The 19,175-nt window shown below is 49.4% G+C and overlaps 1 protein-coding gene across 1 annotated transcript in view; it reads right to left on the bottom strand.

The window, feature by feature from the left end:
• The window catches only part of AUNIP (aurora kinase A and ninein interacting protein), a 32,123-nt gene extending 13,326 nt beyond the window's left edge, over positions 1-18,797 (bottom strand). Inside the window, exon 1 of the mRNA XM_054499751.2 lies at positions 18,624-18,797. Coding sequence (XP_054355726.1) covers positions 18,624-18,701 — 78 coding nt within the window. The 5' untranslated portion in view covers positions 18,702-18,797. The remainder of the gene's footprint in view (positions 1-18,623) is intronic.
• Between the last annotated feature and the right edge of the window lie 378 nt (positions 18,798-19,175).

The raw sequence follows: 19,175 nt of genomic DNA, 5'->3' as shown, positions 1-19,175 counted from the left end.
GCACACATTGATGATTCCAGTTTACCTTTTTCTCTACTACCAAAAGCCCTCCATGCATCCCATAACATAATACTGAACTATATGTCAGTCCCTGTTGATGGCCTCCAACCTCCTCATTTGTATGCCTCACAGAGAAAGGCATTTTTTACACCCAGCTCCAAAACATACTCTTCAGCTTACCACCAAGCATTCCTGATTCCCCCAGCGATGTGTGTTCTCTTCCTCTTCTGAACTGGCCATTTATCACTTGGTGTCTGAAAACTTATCATCCTACAAAATCCCGGCATCAGCATGTAATTCACATACCTTTTTCCTATCCTGCACAGAACTTAATATAGCTTAATACACATAATTGGTACTCAATTCAATAAATACTTTAGGAAGGTAGATATGCAGGAAGGATTTCCCGTTTTCATTTTATTTATAGCTACTCATTACATTTTCAGCACAACAGCAATAGTGCTGTCAGAAAACACTAAGGCTTTTCTCATGCTGTGATCCAAGCTAAGATGAGCTCCTGTCACTATAATTGATGTCACAGATAAGGTCCAGAACACAGATGGGATGGAAGCGTACACCCACAGAGAACTATGAAGTTTTCCATCCCAAAGTAATCTAACAACACAAATTTATTGCAGGAATCTTCTCGAGCACCACCCTGTATTGGTTTTTCATCTAAACCTCATGAAAATTCAATGGGGAAAGGAGAAAAGCAAATTTCTTCTATCGCAATTCCTAATTGGAGACCTGATATGTCTACATCCACTGGCATTACTAAGTCTCATAAAAGGGTGCTCCCAGGCCAGGCGTGGTGGCTCATGCCTGTAATCCCAGCACTTTGGGAGGTCAAGGCAGGCAGATCACTTGAGGTAGGAGTTCGAGATCAGCCTGGCCAACATAGTGAAACCTCATCTCTACTAAAAACACACAAAAAATTAGCCAGGCATGGTGGCATGCAACTGTAGTCCCAGCTACTTGGGAGGCTGAGGCAGGAGAATCACTTGAACCCAGGAGGTGGAGGCTTCAGTGAACAGAGATTGGGCCACTGCACTCCGGCGAGCAACAGAGCGAGACTCCATCTCAAAAAAAAAAAAAAAAAAGCCGGGTGTGGTGGCTCACACCTATAATCCTAGCACTTCGGGAGGCCAAGACGAGCAGATCACCTGTGGTCAGGAGTTCAAGACCAGCCTGGCCAACGTGGTGAAACCCTGTCTCTACTAAAATACAAAAATTAGCCAGGCATGATGGCGGGTGCCTCTAATCCCAGCTACTCAGGAGGCTGAGACGGGAGAATTGCTTGAACCTGGGAGACAGTGGTTGGGGTGAGATCACACCACTGCACTCCAGCCTGGGCAGCTAATCAAAACTCCATCTCAAAAAAGGGTACTCCCTGCTAATGAGATTTTTTTCACTTAAAGGACATAATGCGTGCATGTCAGAGGTCATTGTACATTTACTCTCAGTTTTGCTCTAATAAGGACTACTTATTGAAGATCTGTTTAACTCTTCTCTTATTTTAACTACTTCCATTATAGCAGTGGCTGCATGTGGCTCTCTCAGTCACAGAGATGACAGTCCTATAAAAGAAAGACGACCATTGTGCCTCAACTGAAATGCAGTGGAGGAAGAATCCTCACCCTGGAGCAAATCCTGGATCCCCCTGGAAAGTGTTAACTTCAACAGAAGTATTGTAGTATACGGATACAATCAGCAGCTATATACCTATTCTCCCAATTTCCAAATACTATTTCAAGTCACATTTTCTATTTTTATTTTTCTCTGTCCTTTACCTACTCAGGTACCAATTTCCGGCTGCTAAATGTAATCATATGTGAAGATGCAAAAGGGCTTTAAAAGACACTGAGAGCTGGTCCAAATAACTGGACCAAAATTATAGCCTAAAAAACAGTTTTGTGTTTTTTTTTTTGTTTTTTTTTTTTTGAGACGGAGTCTCACTCTGTCACCCAGGCTGGAGTGCAGTAGCACGATATTGGCTCACCACAACCTCTGCTTCCTACGTTCAAGTGATTCTGCTGCCTCAGCCTCCCGAGTGCTGGGATTACAGGCATGTGCCATGATGCCAGCTAAATTTTTTTTGTATTTTTAGTAGAGATGGGGTTTTACCATGTTGGCCAGGCTGGTCTTGAACTCCTGACCTCAAGTGATCTGCCCACCTCAGCCTCCAAAAGTGCTGGGATTACAGGCATAAGCCACCACGCCCGGCCTTAAAAAACATTTAAGCAATCCCCTACTAAGCCTATTTAGGTCCTTCTTGAGCGTACCTATACTTTTATATATAGAGAGACCAATAAACCAAAATAAAAATAAACAACTGGCCAGACACAGTGGCTCACATCTGTAATCCCAGCACTTTGGGAGGCACATCACTTGAGCTCAGGAGTTCAAAACCAGCCTGGCAACATGGTGAAACCCAGCCTCTACCAAAAATACAAAAAAATTAGCCAGGTACAGTGGCGCATGCCTGTGGTCCCAGCTACTTGGGAGGCTGAGGTGAGAGGATCGATTGAGCCCGGGAGGCAGAGGTTGCAGTGAGCCGAGATCATGCCACTGCACTCTAGCCTGGGTGACAGAGTGAGACCCTGTCTCAAAAATAAAATAAAATAAAATAAACAACCAAAAATAAACAACTTTCAACTTCTACCATCCTGGACTAAGCTCTTGTTATTTCTTACCTAAACTTCAGCAGTATCCTCCAAACTCCTCTAGCCTACCTGTCAGGATACTACACACTCTCAAATAACCACTAATGGGTTAATCTTCTTAAGAGATAGCTCCCATGACAACAAATGCCTTCCATCAATTTTCAACAACATAGCACTAGTTTACCCTCCTAAGCCCACCTTCAACTCCAGGGAATAGTCTACACTTTAGCCAAATTGAATTATTCCCTATGTAGTAAAGAATCTTGGCGAGTTGCAGTAGTTTGTGCCTGTAATCCCAACACAGTAAAACCCCGTCTCTACTAAAACTACAAAAATAATTAGCCTGGGTTGGTGGTGGTGCACGCCTGTAATCCAGCTACATGAAAGGCTGAGGCAGGAGAATCGCTTGAACCCAGGAGGTGGATGGAGGTCGCAGTGAGTCGAGATCGTGCCACTGCATTCCAGCCCGGGCAAAAAGATTTTTTGAAACTCCGTCTCAAAAAAAAAAAAAAAAAAAAAAAAGAATCTTACCCAAGGAGAGGCCTGGCAGCCTGGCAGCTCCTGAGAGATAATCTCTAAATCCTTGGAATGTCCCACCTGATAGGAGTGTTTTGTTTTGTTTTTTAACCTGGGAGCCTTGGGCCACACCAAATAATCTGTGCTAACAATGTGATTTATGGAGGGGTCTTTAGGCCATGCATTAACAGCATGACCTCTATAAGGGCTGAAAACTAAAGTCAGCAGGAAGGTAAGTCAACCACATGCATGTGACTGAGCCCCCAAAACAACTCTGGACATCAAGGCTCAGTTAAGCTTCCATGATTGGCAGTACTCTGGTGTACTGTTACATATCACTGCTGAGAGCAGTTGGCATTGTCTATTTCTTCACTAGGAGAGGACACTGGAAGATTTAGGCTTGGGATTCTCCCAGACTTGGCTCTCTATGCCCCTGCCATTGGCTGATTTTCATTTGTGTCTCCTCACTGCAATAAACTGTAACCATAACAGTTTTCAGTGACTTCTGTGAGTACTTCTAGCAAATTATGAAACCCGAGAATGGTTTTGGGGACCCCCAAACTTGCAGTTGCTGTCAAAAATTACAGTGGTCTTCAAGACTCCTTAACTTTTATTTCGTGTTTCACAAACATCCCTTATACTTCCTGCTTCTGTGGCACTATTCATATTGTCCCACTGCACTCCCATTGCTTTTCAACAAAATCTGGCCCTTCGTTTAAGGTCTAACTCTTCCACAAAGCGTCTTTCTTTTCATTTTACAGCTTTATTAATAGAGATACAATTCACATGCCATAAAATTTGCCCATTTAAGTATACAGTTAAGTTTTAGTATACTTATGAAGTTGTGTAATTATCACCGAATCTAATTTTAGAACAGTTCTCATTTCCCCCAAAAGAAACCCTCTAGCCTTAGCAGTCATTCCTCATTCCCATCCCACCCCAGGCCCAGAAAATCACTTACTTTCTTTTCTACAGATTTGCCTATTCTGGGCCTTTTATGTATCATACAATATCTGGTCTTTTGTGACTGGCTTCTTTCACTGAGCCTAATGCTTGGAGGTCCATCCATGTTGTAGCATGTATCAATACTTTACTCTTTTTTATTGCCAAATAATATTCCATTGTACAGATATACCATTTTGTGTTATTTTGTTTGTTTGAGACAGGGTCTCATTCTGTCACCTAGGCTGGAGTGCAGTTATGCAATCTTGGCTCACTGCAACCTCTGCCTCCTGGGTTCAAGCAATTCTTCTGCCTCAGCCTCCTGAGCAGCTGCGATTACAGATGCCTGCCACCATGACTGGCTAAGTTTTGTACTTTTTTAATAGAGACAGGGTTTCACCATGTTGGTCAGGCTGGTCTCGAACTCCTGACCTCAAGTGATCTGCCCATCTCTGCCTCCCAAAGTGCTGGGATTACAGGCATGAGCCACTGAACTCAACCCTAGATATACCATTTTGTTTACCAGTTGATGTTCATCAGTTGATGACTACTTGGATTGTTTCCACTTTTTGGCTATTACGAGAAACGCTGCTAAGAACATTTGTGTGCAAGTTTTTGTGCAGACATACGTTTTCCTATCTCTCGGGGGTACATACTTAAATGGGCAAATTTTATGGTATATGAATCATATCTCAATAAAGCTATGATCACATCAGCATTCTGGGTGTGATCATAGCACTCCAGTCTGGGTGACAAATTGAGACCCTGATTCTAACAACAACAACAACAACAACAACAACAACAAAACAACTGACCATAAATATAAGGGTTTACTTCTGGACTTTCAATTCCTTTGGTCTATAATATGTCTACCTTTATGACAGTATCGAACCATCTTAAGTACTATAACTGTATAGTAATTTTGAAATCAGTACATCTGATTCCTCCAACTTTGTTACTCTTCAAGCTTGTTTTGGCTTTTCTAGATCCCTCGGATGTCATGAATTTCTGGATCAGACTGTCAATATCTGCAAAAAGGACAACTGAGATGTTGATAAGGACTGCACTGATTCTGTAGATCAATTGGGGAGTATTCCTATCTTGAGATTAAGTCTTCTGATCAATGAACATGTAATGTCTTTCCATTATTTACATTTTTAATTTCTTTCAATGAGTTTTATAGTTTCCAGTGTATGTCTTGCACTGTTTTGTTAAATTTATGCCTAAGTATTTTATTCTATTTGATTCTATTGTAAATGAAATTATTTCCTTAGTTTCATTTTTTGGATAAAATCCTACCATATAGAAGTACAATTGATTTTTGTATCCTGTCACATTGCTGAACTCATTTTTTCTAATTTTTTAAGTGGATTCCTTAGGATTTTCTATACATAAGATCATATTTTCTGCAAACAGATAATTATCCTTTTCAATCTGGATATCTTTTATTTCTTTTTCTTGCTAAATTTCCCTGCATAAAATCTCTAGTGCAATGGTAAACAAAGTGGCAAGATCTTTGTCTTGTTGCTGATTTAGGAAGTGGAAACATTCAGTCTTCTTCCATTAAGTATGATGTTAACTGGGTTTCATAGATGCCCTTTGTGAGGCTGAGAAAATTCCCTTTTATTCCTGGTCTGTTGAGTGTTTTAATCACAAAATTATGTCAGTCAAAATGCTTTTTCTGTGTCTATTGAGATGATTATGTGGTTTTTGTCTTTTATGCTATTAGTATGGTATATTAATTGGTTTTCAAATTTAAACCAACCTTGCATTCCTAAGATAAATTCCTCTTGGTCATGATTTATAATCCTTTGTATGTGTTGCTAAATTTGGTTTGCTTGTATTTTGTTGAGTATTTTTGTATCTGTATTCATAAAGGATACCAGACCATAATTTCCTTTTCTTGTGATATCTTGGTCTAGTTTTAGTATCAGAGTAATACTGGCCTCAAAATGAGTTGGAAAGTGTTCCCTCCTCTTCTATTTTTTTGAGAAAGTCTGAAGGATTCATATAATTCTTTAAATGTTTGGTAGAATTCACCAGAGAAACTATCTGGACCTGGACTTTTCTTTGCAGGAAGTTTTAAAATTACTAATTCAATCTCTTTGTTATAGGTCTATAGACCAAAGGAATTGAACTGAAAGTCCAGAAGTAAACCCTTACATTTACAGTCAGTTGATTTTTATCTATTTCTTCTTGAGACAAGTTTGGTAGTCTGTGACTTCCTAGGAATTTGTCCATTTCATCTAAGTTATCTAAATGTGTTAGCATACAGTTGTTTATAGTATTCTCTTATAATTCTTTTTATCTCTTTTTATTTTCTTTTTTAGACAGTCTCACTCTGTCGCCCAGGCTGGAATGCAGTGGCACAATCTCGGCTCACTGCAACCTCTGTCTCCCGGGTTCAAGTGATTCTCCTGCCTCAGCCTCCCGAGTAGCTGGGACTACAGGCGCACGCCACCATGCCTGGCTAATTTTTGTATTTTTAGTAGAGATAGGGTTTTTTCAGCCACCTCACCTGGCCTCTTGCTGACTGATTGAGACAGGGTATCACTCTGTTACCCAGTCTGGAGTGCAGTGGCTCAATCACCGCTCAATGCAGCCTCAACCTCTCTGGGTTCAGTGATCCTTACACCTCAGCCTCCTGAGCAGCTGGAACTACAGGCATGCACCACCACATCAGGCTAATTTTTGTATTTTTTGGTAGAGATAGGGTCTCCCTATGTTGCCCAGGCTGGTCTTGAACTCCTGGGCTCAAGGGATCCTCCCACCTCAGCCTCCTAAAATGCTGGGATTATAGGTGTGAACCACTGTGCTCTCTTTTATTCTTGATCAGTCTAGCTAAAGGTGTGTTGAGTTTGTTGATCTTTGCAAAGAACCAACTTTTGATGTTGATTTTTTTCTTTACTATTTATTTTCACTCTAAATTGTATTATTTCCTTCCTTCTGGTCACTATGGGTTTAGATTGCTCTTCTTTTTCTAGTTTCTTAAGGTAAAAGATTAGGTTATTTAAGATTTTTTTTTTTTTTTTTTTTTGAGACAGGAGTTTCACTCTTGTTGCCCAGGCTGGAGTGCAATGGCACGATCTCGGCTCACTGCAACCTCCGCCTCCTGGGTTCAAGCAGTTCTCCTGCCTCAGCCTCCTGAGTAGCTGGGATTACAGGCGCCCACCACCACGCCCAGCTAACTTTCGTATTTTTAGTAGAGACAGGGTTTCACCGTGTTGGCCAGGTTGGTCTCAAACTCCTGACCTCAGGTGATCCACCCACCTCAGCCTCCCAAACTGTTGGGATTACAGGTGTGAGCCAGTGCGCCTGGCCAAGATTCTTTTTAATAAAAGTGTTTACAGCTATAAATATCCCTCTAAGCATAGTGTTAGTTGCATCCCATAAATCTTGGTGCATTGTATTTTTGTTTTCATTTATCTCAAAGTACTTTCTATTAAAATTTTCCTTTTGATTTCTTCTTTGACCCTTGGTTATTTAGAAATGTGCTGTTTAATTTCAACCTATTTGTGGAATTTCTACTTTTTCTTCCGTTACTGATTTCTACTTTCATTCCATTATGGAGAAAATACTTTGTATGATTTCCATCTTTCTAAATTTATTGAGATTTGTTTTGTGACCTAGTATTTGCGGAGAATGTTCCATGTGTCATGGAGAAGACTATGTATTCTGCTGTTGTTGGGTAGACTGTTCTATATTTTTGTCTGTTAGGTCTACCTGGTTTATAGTATTGTTCAAATCTTTTTTCCTTGTTGATATCCATGATTGAAAGTGGGTATTAAAGTCTCCAAATATTGTTCACAAAATCTTTCTTAATATTAGCTGTATTAGTGTTGTATTGCTTTGTAATGAATTACCACAAAACTTAGAAGCTTAAAACAATAAACATTCGGTCGGCGTGGTGGCTCATGCCTGTAATCCCAGCACTTTGGGTGGTTGAGGCAGGCGGATCACCTGAGGTCAGGAGTTTGAGAACAGCCTGACCAACATGGTGAAACCCCGTCTCTACTAAAAATACCAAAATTAGCCAGGTGTGGTGGTGGGCACCTGTAATCCCAGCTACTCAGGAGGCTGAGGCAGGAGAATCGTTTGAACCCATGAGTCGAAGTTTGCAGTGAGCTGAGATCGTGCCATTGCACCCCAGCCTGGGTGACAGAGCAACTCAGTCTCAAAAAACAAACAAACAAAAACAAAACAAAAAAAACATTAATCTCACACAGCTTCTCAGGGTGGTTAGCTAGGTGGTTCTGGCTCAGGGTCTCTCAAGAGGTTGCATTCATGATGTTGGCTCAGGCTACAATCATCTGAAGCCTTAACTGGGGCTGAAAGGACCCACTTCCAAGATAGCTCACTAACATGGCTGTTAGCAGGCTTCACGTAGCAACATGGAAGCTAGCTTTTCCCAGAGTGAGCAGTCAAAAGAGGTCACAAAGCCATTTATGACCCAATCTGAAAAAAATCACACACCATCAGTTCCCGCAATATTCTATTCATTAGAAGCAAGATACAGCTGGGCGCGGTGGCTCACGCCTGTAATCCCTTTGGGAGGCCAAGGCAGGTAGATCACCTGAGGTCAGGAGTTTGAGACCAGCCTAGCCAACATGGTGAAACCCCGTCTGTATGAAAAATACAAAAATTAGCCGGGCATAGTGGTGCACGCCTGTAATCCCAGTTACTCGTAAGGTGAGGCAGGAGAACTGCTTCAACCCAGGAGGTGGAGGTTGCAGTGAGCCAAGATCAGGCCACTGCACTCCAGTCTGGGCAACAGAGCGAGACTCCATCTCAAAAAAATAAAAAAATAGCTCCCTCTCCCTCTCCCTCTCCCTCTCCCTCTCCCTCTCCCTCTCCCTCTCCCTCTCCCTCTCCCTCTCCCTCTCCCTCTCCCTCTCCCTCTCCCTCTCCCTCTCCCTCTCCCTCTCCCTCTCCCTCTCCCTCTCCCTCTCCCTCTCCCTCTCCCTCTCCCTCTCCCTCTCCCTCTCCCTCTCCCTCTCCCTCTCCCTCTCCCTCTCCCTCTCCCTCTCCCTCTCCCTCTCCCTCTCCCTCTCCCTCTCCCTCTCCCTCTCCCTCTCCCTCTCCCTCTCCCTCTCCCTCTCCCTCTCCCTCTCCCTCTCCCTCTCCCTCTCCCTCTCCCTCTCCCTCTCCCTCTCCCTCTCCCTCTCCCTCTCCCTCTCCCTCTCCCTCTCCCTCTCCCTCTCCCTCTCCCTCTCCCTCTCCCTCTCCCTCTCCCTCTCCCTCTCCCTCTCCCTCTCCCTCTCCCTCTCCCTCTCCCTCTCCCTCTCCCTCTCCCTCTCCCTCTCCCTCTCCCTCTCCCTCTCCCTCTCCCTCTCCCTCTCCCTCTCCCTCTCCCTCTCCCTCTCCCTCTCCCTCTCCCTCTCCCTCTCCCTCTCCCTCTCCCTCTCCCTCTCCCTCTCCCTCTCCCTCTCCCTCTCCCTCTCCCTCTCCCTCTCCCTCTCCCTCTCCCTCTCCCTCTCCCTCTCCCTCTCCCTCTCCCTCTCCCTCTCCCTCTCCCTCTCCCTCTCCCTCTCCCTCTCCCTCTCCCTCTCCCTCTCCCTCTCCCTCTCCCTCTCCCTCTCCCTCTCCCTCTCCCTCTCCCTCTCCCTCTCCCTCTCCCTCTCCCTCTCCCTCTCCCTCTCCCTCTCCCTCTCCCTCTCCCTCTCCCTCTCCCTCTCCCTCTCCCTCTCCCTCTCCCTCTCCCTCTCCCTCTCCCTCTCCCTCTCCCTCTCCCTCTCCCTCTCCCTCTCCCTCTCCCTCTCCCTCTCCCTCTCCCTCTCCCTCTCCCTCTCCCTCTCCCTCTCCCTCTCCCTCTCCCTCTCCCTCTCCCTCTCCCTCTCCCTCTCCCTCTCCCTCTCCCTCTCCGTCTCCCTCTCCGTCTCCCCGGTCTCCCTCTCCCACTTTTTTCGGTCTCCCTCTGTTGCCCAAGCTGGACTGTACTGCCATGATCTCGGCTCGCTGCAACCTCCCTGCCTCGGGCTCCTGTGATTCTCCTGCCTCGGCCTGCCGAGTGCCTGGGATTGCAGGCGCGCGCCGCCACGCCTGAATGCTTTTTGTATTTTTGGTGGAGACGGGGTTTCGCCGTGTTGACCGGGCTGGTCTCCAGCTCCTGGCCTCTAGTGATCTGCCTGCCTCGGCCTCCCGAGGTGCTGGGATTGCAGACGGAGTCTCGCTAACTCAACGCTCAATGGTGCTCAGGCTGGAGTGAAGTGGTGTGATCTCGGCTCGCTGCAACCTCCACCTACCAGCCTCCTGCCTTGGCCTCTTAAAGTGCTAAGATTACAGCCTCTGCCCCGCCGCCACCCCGTCTAGGAAGTGAGGAGCGTCTCTGCCTGGCCGCCCATCGTCTGGGATGTGAGGAGCCCGTCTGCCCGGCCGCCCTATCTGGGAAGTGAGGAGCGCCTCTGCCCGGCCGCCCATCGTCTGGGATGTGAGGAGCACCTCTGCCCGGCTGCCACCCCGTCTGGGAGGAAGTGAGGAGCGCCTCTGCCCGGCTGCCCCGTCTGGGAGATGAGGAGCACCTCTGCCCGGCCGCCCCGTCTGGGAGGTGAGGAGCGCCTCTGCCTGGCCGCCACCCCGTCTGGGAGGAAGTGAGGAGCGCCTCTGCCCGGTTGCCCCATCTGGGAAGTAAGGAGCGCCTCTGCCTGGCCGCCACCCCGTCTGGGAAGTGAGGAGCGCCTCTGCCCGGCTACCACCCCATGTGGGAAGTGAGGAGCGCCTCTGCCCAGCCACCCCTTCTGGGAGGTGAGGAGCGCCTCTGCCCAGCCGCCCCGTCTGGGAGGTGAGGAGTGCCTCTGCCCGGCCGCCCCGCCTGGGAGGTGAGGAGCACCTCTGCCTGGCCGCCACCCGGTCTGGGAGGAAGTGAGGAGCACCTCTGCCCAGCTGCCCCATCTGGGAAGTGAGGAGCGCCTCTGCCCGGCTGCCACCCCCTATGGGAAGTGAGGAGCGCCTCTGCCCGGCCGCCCACTCTGGGAAGTGAGGAGCGCCTCTGCCCGGCCGCCCACTCTGGGAAGTGAGGAGCGCCTCTGCCCGGCCGCCCACTCTGGAAGGTGAGGAGTGCCTCTGCCCGGCCGCCCCGTCAGGGAGGTGAGGAGCGCCTCTGCCTGGCCGCCACCCCATCTGGGAGGAAGTGAGGAGCATCTCTGCCCAGCTGCCCCATCTGGGAAGTGAGGAGCGCCTCTGCCCGGCTGCCACCCCCTATGGGAAGTGAGGAGCGCCTCTGCCCGGCCGCCCACTCTGGGAGGTGAGGAGTGCCTCTGCCCGGCCGCCCCGTCTGGGAGGTGAGGAGCGCCTCTGCCTGGCCGCCACCCCGTCTGGGAGGAAGTGAGGAGCGCCTCTGCCCGGCCGCCCACTCTGGGAAGTGAGGAGCGCCTCTGCCCGGCCGCCCACTCTGGGAGGTGAGGAGCGCCTCTGCCTGGCCACTCCGTCTGGGAAGGGAGGAGCGCCTCTGCCCGGCCGCCCCGTCTGGGAGGTGAGGAGCACCTCTGCCCGGCCGCCACCCCGTCTGGGAGGAAGTGAGGAGCACCTCTGCCCGGCCGCCACCCCGTCTGGGAGGAAGTGAGGAGCGCCTCTGCCCGGCTGCCCCATCTGGGAAGTGAGGAGCGCCTCTGCCCGGCTGCCACCCCGTATGGGAAGCGAGGAGCGCCTCTGCCCGGCCGCCCCGTCTGGGAGGTGAGGAGTCCTCTGCCTGGCCACCCCGTCTGGGTAGTGAGGAGCGCCTCTGCCCGGCCACCCCGTCTGGGAAGTGAGGAGCGCCTCTGCCTGGCTGCCACCCCGTCTGGGAGGAAGTGAGGAGCGCCTCTGCCCGGCTGCCACCCCGTATGGGAAGTGAGGAGCGCCTCTGCCCGGCCGCCCCGTCTGGGAGGTGAGGAGTGCCTCTGTCCGGCTGCCACCCCGTCTGGGAGGAAGTGAGGAGCACCTCTGCCCGGCTGCCCCGTCTGGGAGATGAGGAGCACCTCTGCCCGGCCGCCCCGTCTGGGAGGTGAGGAGTGCCTCTGCCTGGCCGCCACCCCATCTGGGAGGAAGTGAGGAGCGCCTCTGCCCGGCTGCCCCATCTGGGAAGTGAGGAGCGCCTCTGCCCGGCCGCCACCCCATATGGGAAGTGAGGAGCGCCTCTGCCTGACCACTCCGTCTGGGAGGTGAGGAGCGCCTCTGCCCGGCCGCCCCATCTGGGAGGTGAGGAGTGCCTCTGCCCGGCCGTCACCCCGTCTGGGAGGAAGTGTGGAGCACCTCTGCCCGGCTGCCCCGTCTGGGAGATGAGGAGCACCTCTGCCCGGCCGCCCCCTCTGGGAAGTGAGGAGCGCCTCTGCCTGGCCGCCACCCCGTCTGGGAGGAAGTGGGGAGCGCCTCTGCCTGGCTGCCCCATCTGGGAAGGGAGGAGCGCCTCTGCCCAGCCGCCACACCGTCTGGGAAGTGAGGAGCGCCTCTGCCCGGCCGCCCCCTCTGGGAGGTGAGGAGCGCCTCTGCCCGGCCGCCCCCTCTGGGAGGTGAGGAGCGCCTCTGCCCGGCCGCCCCGTCTGGGAGGTGAGGAGCACCTCTGCCCGGCTGCCACCCGGTCTGGGAGGAAGTGAGGAGCGCCTCTGCCCGGGCGGCCCTGTCTGGGAAGTGAGGAGCGCCTCTGCCCGGGCAGCCCCGTCTGGGAAGCGAGGAGCGCCTCTGCCCGGGCGGCCCCTTCTGGGAAACGAGGAGCGCCTCTGCCCGGGCGGCCCCATCGGGGAAGTGAGGAGCGCCTCTGCCCGGCCGCCCCGTCTGGGAGGAGAGGAGCGCCTCTGCCCGGGCGGCCCCGTCTGGGAAGCGAGGAGCGCCTCTGCCCGGCCGCCCTGTCTGGGAGGTGAGGAGCGCCTCTGCCCGGCTGCCCTGTCTGGGAGGTGTACCCAACAGCTCCAAAGAGACAGCGACCATCGGGAGCGGGCCATGAGGACGATGGCGGTTTTGTTGAAGAGAAGGGGAGGAAGTGTGGGGAAAGGAAGGAGAGATCAGATTGTTGCTGTGTCTGTGTAGAATGGGGTGGGCATAGGAGACTCCATTTTGTTCTGACTAGGAGAAATTCTTCTGCCTTGGGGTGCTGTTGATCTATGGCCTTTCCCCCAGCCCCATGCTCTCTGAAACATATGCTGTGTCAACTTAGGGTTAAATGGATTAAGGGCGGTGCAAGATGTGCTTTGTTAAACAGATGCTTGAAGGCAGCATGCCCTTTAAGAGTCATCACCACTCCCTAATCTGAAGTACCCAGGGGCACAAACACTGCAGAAGGCCGCAGGGACCTCTGCCTAGGAAAACCAGAGACCTTTGTTCATGTTTATCTCCTGACCTTCTCTCCACTATTATCCTATGACCCTCCCATATCCCCCTCTCCGAGAAACACCCAAGAACGATCAATAAATACTTCATAAATTTAAAAAAAAAAAAAAAATAAAAAAAAATAAATAGCAAGTTACTAAGTTCAATCCAAACATAAAGGCAGGAGAATGAAGCTCCACCTCTTGAAGGGAAGAGTGTGGACATATTTTAAAACCATCACAGTCCACCTTCTGGCCCCAAATTACTTATATTCTTCCCATATGCAAAATATACTCCCTCCCTCCCAAAACTCTACAAAAATCTCATCTCTTTATAGCATTAGCTTAATATCAAGGATACTAGCATCTAAAACTGGTACACGTGAAGTCCAAAAATGTAGTTTAAATACAGTTCCTTTAGATCTGCAGGCCTGTGAACTAAAGACAAATTATCTTCCCTCATACATCTAACACACAATTTGGAACAGGCATAACTGTTACAGACAACATGTTCAAAAAGGGGGAAATAAGAGGTACAAGTGGGTCACCAGTCAATGGCAATTCTGAAATCCAGCCAGGCATTTATTATCTCACAACTTCTGTGCATGAAGAATTTGGGTTAAGCCTAGATGGGTGGGTCTGTCTCACAGTCTAGTGAGGTTGCATTCAAAATATCAACCAGAGGTGCAGTATCCAATTTCAAGATGACTCCCTCACTCACACAACTGTTGGCAAAAGGCCTCAGCTCCTCACTGCATGAACCTCTCCACAGAGCTGCCTGAGTGTCCTCGCAACATGACAGCTGGCTTCTCCCAAAGAGACAATGAAGCTAAAGCTGCAATGTCATTTATGACCTAGATTCAGAATTCTTTTTTTTTTTGAGAGGGGGTCTCACTCTATCACCCAGTCTGGAGTGCAGTGGCACAACCTTGGCTCACTGCAACCTCCACCTTCCAGCTTCAAGCAATTCTCCTGCCTCAGCCTCCTGAGTAGCTGAGATTATAGGCACCCGTCACCAAGCCTGGCTAATTTTAGTATTTTCAGTAGAGATGGCGTTTCACCATGTTGGCCAGACTTAGACTCAGAATTCTAACACTATAACCTACCACATTCTATTCATTGGAGTCACTGAATACTGTCTGTGCTCAAGGAAAGGGGAATTAAGTTCTATCTTTTAGAAGGAAAAGTACTGAAGAATTTGTGGACATACATTAAAACTGCCACACTCCTCCACCCATGATAAACTTCTTCTATTTTTTGTGGAGTTGGGGTCTCATTATATTGCCCAGGCTGGTCCCAAATTCCTGGCCTCAAGTGATCCTCCCGCCTCAGCTTCCCAAAGTGCTGAGATTACAGGCATGAGCCACAGTCCTATTTAATTTTTTTTAAACAAACATATTATTTTCATAATATAAAAACAAAATGAAAGCAAATCTAGTATACATACAAGGCCTAAGTAACGAGGCCAAATGGGTAGTTCAAATTAGGAGAGAAGCAAACTCACTCCAAACATAGACTACTATTGTCTACTGGCCAGACTACAAACTACTCATTCTCTCAAAAATAGCAAACAATTCTGTTTAGAGATCAAGTGGGAAGAGGCATGTTTTCAAAAACACAGCCACTAGCTACTGCCCATCCATCCCTGACATTAAAACTCAAAGGACTGTATGCCTATTTGATAGCCACTCTAGGAAGAGGCACCTTGTGAAAGGGAATCTTTAGTACTCTTCTCTGGGTTGGAAGTCAGAGTAATAGATAATAGTCAGGAACCAAAGATTTTAACAAGTATCTTTGGGAATCAAGTAACAAGAAGGAGAAATGGTGTTAGTGAGTATGGTCATAAGGTCCAGGCCTCTAGAAATCAGAATAAGTTAAGAGCCTAGAGATCCTGGAGGATTCCATACCTGTCATGCACTACATCAACAAGACAAATGTTTTCACCATAACATTGCCAGGGAAAAAGGCAGGATTTGGGGGTATAAGAATTATAGACAGACCAGGCACGGTGGCTCATGCCTGTAATCCCAGCACTTTGGGAGGCTGAGGCAGGCAGATCACTTGAGGCCAGGAGTTCGAGACCAGCCTGGTCAACATGGTGAAACCCTGTCTCTACTAAAAATACAAAAATTAGCCAGGTATGGTGGCACACGCCTGTAATCCCAGCTACTCATAAGGCTGAGGCAGAGAATCGCTTGAACCTGGAAGGCAGAGGCCGCAGTGACCCAAGATCATGCCACTACACTCCAGCCTGGGTGACAGAGCAAGACTCCATCTCAAAAAAAAACAAACAAACAAACAATAAAACAAAATTAAGCTGGGCGTAGTGGCTCATGCCTGTAATCCCAGGAGGCCGAGGCAGGCGGATCACGTGAGGTTGGGAGTTCAAGACCAGCCTGACCAACATGGAGAAACCCCGTCTCTACTAAAAATACAAATTCACCTGGGCAAGGTGGTGCATGCCTGTAATCCCAGCTACTCTGGAGGCTGAGGCACGGGAACTGCTTGAACCTGGGAGGTGGAGGTTGCAGTGAGCTGAGATCGCACCACTTACTCCAGCCTGGGCAACAAGAGCAAGACTTCATTTCAGATAAAAAAACAAAAACAGAATTATAGACAGAGAGACAAATATTGGCTCTCCTCTTCCCTGTGGAATATTACCTTTCTTTCTCTCCTGAACTCTTCCTAATTCTATTTCTGTCCTCTTTCTAAATTAAACTGGTGGCTGGGTGCAGTGGCTCACACCTGTAATCCCAGCACTTTGAGAAGCCACGGTGGGCAGATCACTTGAGCTCAAGAGTTCAAGACCAGCCTAGGTAACACAGCGAAACCCCATCTCTACAAAAAAAAAATACAAAAAATGAGCTGGGCATTGTGGCACTATGCCTGTAGTCCCAGCTACTTGGGAGGCTGAGGCAAGAGGATCACCTGGAGCCCGGGGGGGTTGAGGCTGTAGTTAGTCGTGATTACGCCACCGCACTCTAGCCTGGGTGACGGACTGAGGCCCTGTCTCCAAAATTATCTAACAAATCAAAGTGGTATACAAGTTTCCTACGCATCCCATGTCATTCAAGAATGTATTCAAAGGGTACAAACGGCTTATTCCTAATTCAAGAAGTAATAAATAGCTATCGCACATTTTGATTTTTTTTTTTTTTTGAGACTGAGTCTTGCTCTGTCACCCAGGCTGGAGTGCAGTGGCACGATCTTGGCTCACTACAACCTCTACCTCCTGAGTTCAAGCAATTCTCCTGTCTCAGCCTCCCGAGTAGCTGGGATTACAGGCACCTGCCACCACACCCGGCAAATTTTTGTATTTTTTATAGGAGAGACAGGGTTTCACCATGTTGGCCAGGCCAGTCTTGAACTCCTGACCTCAGGTGATCCTCCCGCCTCGGCCTCCCAAAGTACTAGGATTACAGGCGTGAGCCACCGCACCTGGCCATTTTCATAATTTTTTAAAAAATAAAACAATCAGCCGGGCACGGTGGTTCACGCCTGTAATCTCAGCACTTTGGGAGGCCAAGACGGGCGGATCATTTGAGGTCAGGAGTTCAAGACCAGCCTGGCCAACATAGTGAAACTCTGTCTCTACTAAAAATACAAAAATTTGCCGGGTGTGGTGGCGGGCGCCTGTAGTCCCAGCTACTCGGGAGGCTGAGGCGGGAGAATTGCTTGAACCTGGGAGGCAGAGGTTGCAGTGAGCTTAGATTGTGCCACTGCACTCCAGCCCGAGCAACAAGAGTGAAACTCCATCTCAAAAAAAATAATAATAATAATAATAGGCCAGGCGCGGTGGCTCACGCCTGTAATCCCAGCACTTTGGGAGGCTGAGGCGGGCAGATCACGAGATCAGGAGAGCGAGACCATCCTGGCTAACACGGTGAAACCCTGTCTCTACTAAAAATACAAAAAATTAGCCGGGCGTGGTGGTGGCCGCCTGTAGTCCCAGCTACTCAGGAGGCTGAGGCAGGAGAATGGCGCGAACCCTGGAGGTGGAGCTTGCAGGGAACTGAGATCGTGCCACTGCACTTCAGCCTGGGCGACAGAGCAAGACTCCATCTCAAAAAATAAAAATAATAATAAATAATAATAATAAAACGATCAAATTTCTTATCTATAAAACCAGGATAATGACAAAATCTACTTTACTGCATTTTGGTGAGTACCTGCCATTGATAAAGTGTATAAAGTCTCGGCAAAGTGCCTGACACACAGAAAGCACTCAATAAAGGTTAGGTATTGTTATTATTTATACACCGCTTTTCTTCCCTATAAGACTGTGAGCAACCTGAGAGCAAGAATCCTGCCCCTAGTGTCTGTTTTGAGCCTGTTTTCCATATGTAAAATGGGTATCATTACACTATCTACCATATAGAATTGTACCAAACAAGGTAACATACCTAAAACACTTAGCACCAGCATAAAATGCTCAATAAACACGAATGATTATTATCTTGCACTTTTGTTTCTTTACAGTGACTGAAGAGCATCTTGCCTAGGTGACAGACCTGAGTGTGATTTCCAGCTCCTTCTAGTTAGGCGGGCCTAGGTGAGTTACTGAACCTCAGTTTCCTCATTCCCAGTAAGAATGACGATACATATAACGCATATTCAGTATCTAATGCAGTATCCGGCACCCAGTGACTGCTCAGTACATAGGCCAGCTCCCCTTCCCATAGCTTCTACTTTTCCCCTCAAAGTTACCGGTTCTGGGCAGGTAGATGGCCTGAAACTTGGCAAATTGGGTGGAAACAGACCCTGGGGTGAGAATTTCCCAAATTTGCATTCGCATCCATCTCCCAATGCTCCAGCCTCTACTAGGACGTCTCGCAGGGACTGTGGCCTCCTAGGGAGCCTGGTCAGTTCAACTGCTCGGAGCGAACTTTCCCTCCGCCTCTCCCACACCTGAACCCTCGCCGCCTCTCCCACACCTGAACCCTCGCCGCCCCTCCCACACCTGAACCCTCGCCGCCCCTCCCTGCGCACCGCTCCTCCACACCCCTCAACGGCACGCTCCTTCCTCCCGTCCCTCCCACCCTCCCCAAGCCCCATTTTTCAACCTTCTTCAGACCACAATCCCTCTCGCCTGTGAATCCCCAACGCTGTTCCCTTCTCTGTCCCCGACGTCGCTTTCATCATCTCCAGGTGTCCCCCAAACTCCTCCCGTCTTACGCCTCCAGGCCCTACCTGGTTCCCAACGCCCTCTCATCCCCCAGCGTCCCACCTGCACTTTCCGCCTCTTCAGCGCCGCCGCGTCCAGCCACACACCGCAGGCCTCCTCCTCGGGGCCTGTCCGCCTCATGGCCGCTGAGGAGACGAAGCCAGCAGGACGACGGCGCAGGCTCCCGGCGCCTCAGGGAACGCCAGAACCGCGGCAGCAGACGTTCGGATCTCGCGCCAACGCTGGGGGCGGGGCTACGTCGCGACCGTCCCGGGCGCCAGCCCCGCCCCGGCAAGGCCCCCGCCCCGGCAAGGCCCCCGCCCACTTCGCTGTGCCCCGCCCACGCACTAACCTTCGCGGCCGGTCCCTTGCGTGAGCGCGGCGCCTTTCCCTGCGCGGAGGAGTGCGTGTTCTTTTTGATCCGCTCGTTCAAGAGCGGATTCCGGAAGCTGCTGTGTGAACGGTTCTCGACAGCCTCAGAAATGTACATTTTCTTTTTGCTACATTGAAAATTTCTTACAGTATTACCCCGGGCTTAGGAATTTGTTCGTGTCATCGCTGAATCTTCGCGATCACCCCCAGAAGGAAGTGGCTGAGCCGAGATCAGGCCCGTCG

The sequence above is a fragment of the Pongo pygmaeus genome, chromosome 1 (assembly GCF_028885625.2).
Source record: "Pongo pygmaeus isolate AG05252 chromosome 1, NHGRI_mPonPyg2-v2.0_pri, whole genome shotgun sequence".
NCBI classification, from domain to species: domain Eukaryota; kingdom Metazoa; phylum Chordata; class Mammalia; order Primates; family Hominidae; genus Pongo; species Pongo pygmaeus.
Note: the sequence above shows the minus strand (reverse complement) of the source record. Positions and strands in the feature narration are given on the sequence as shown.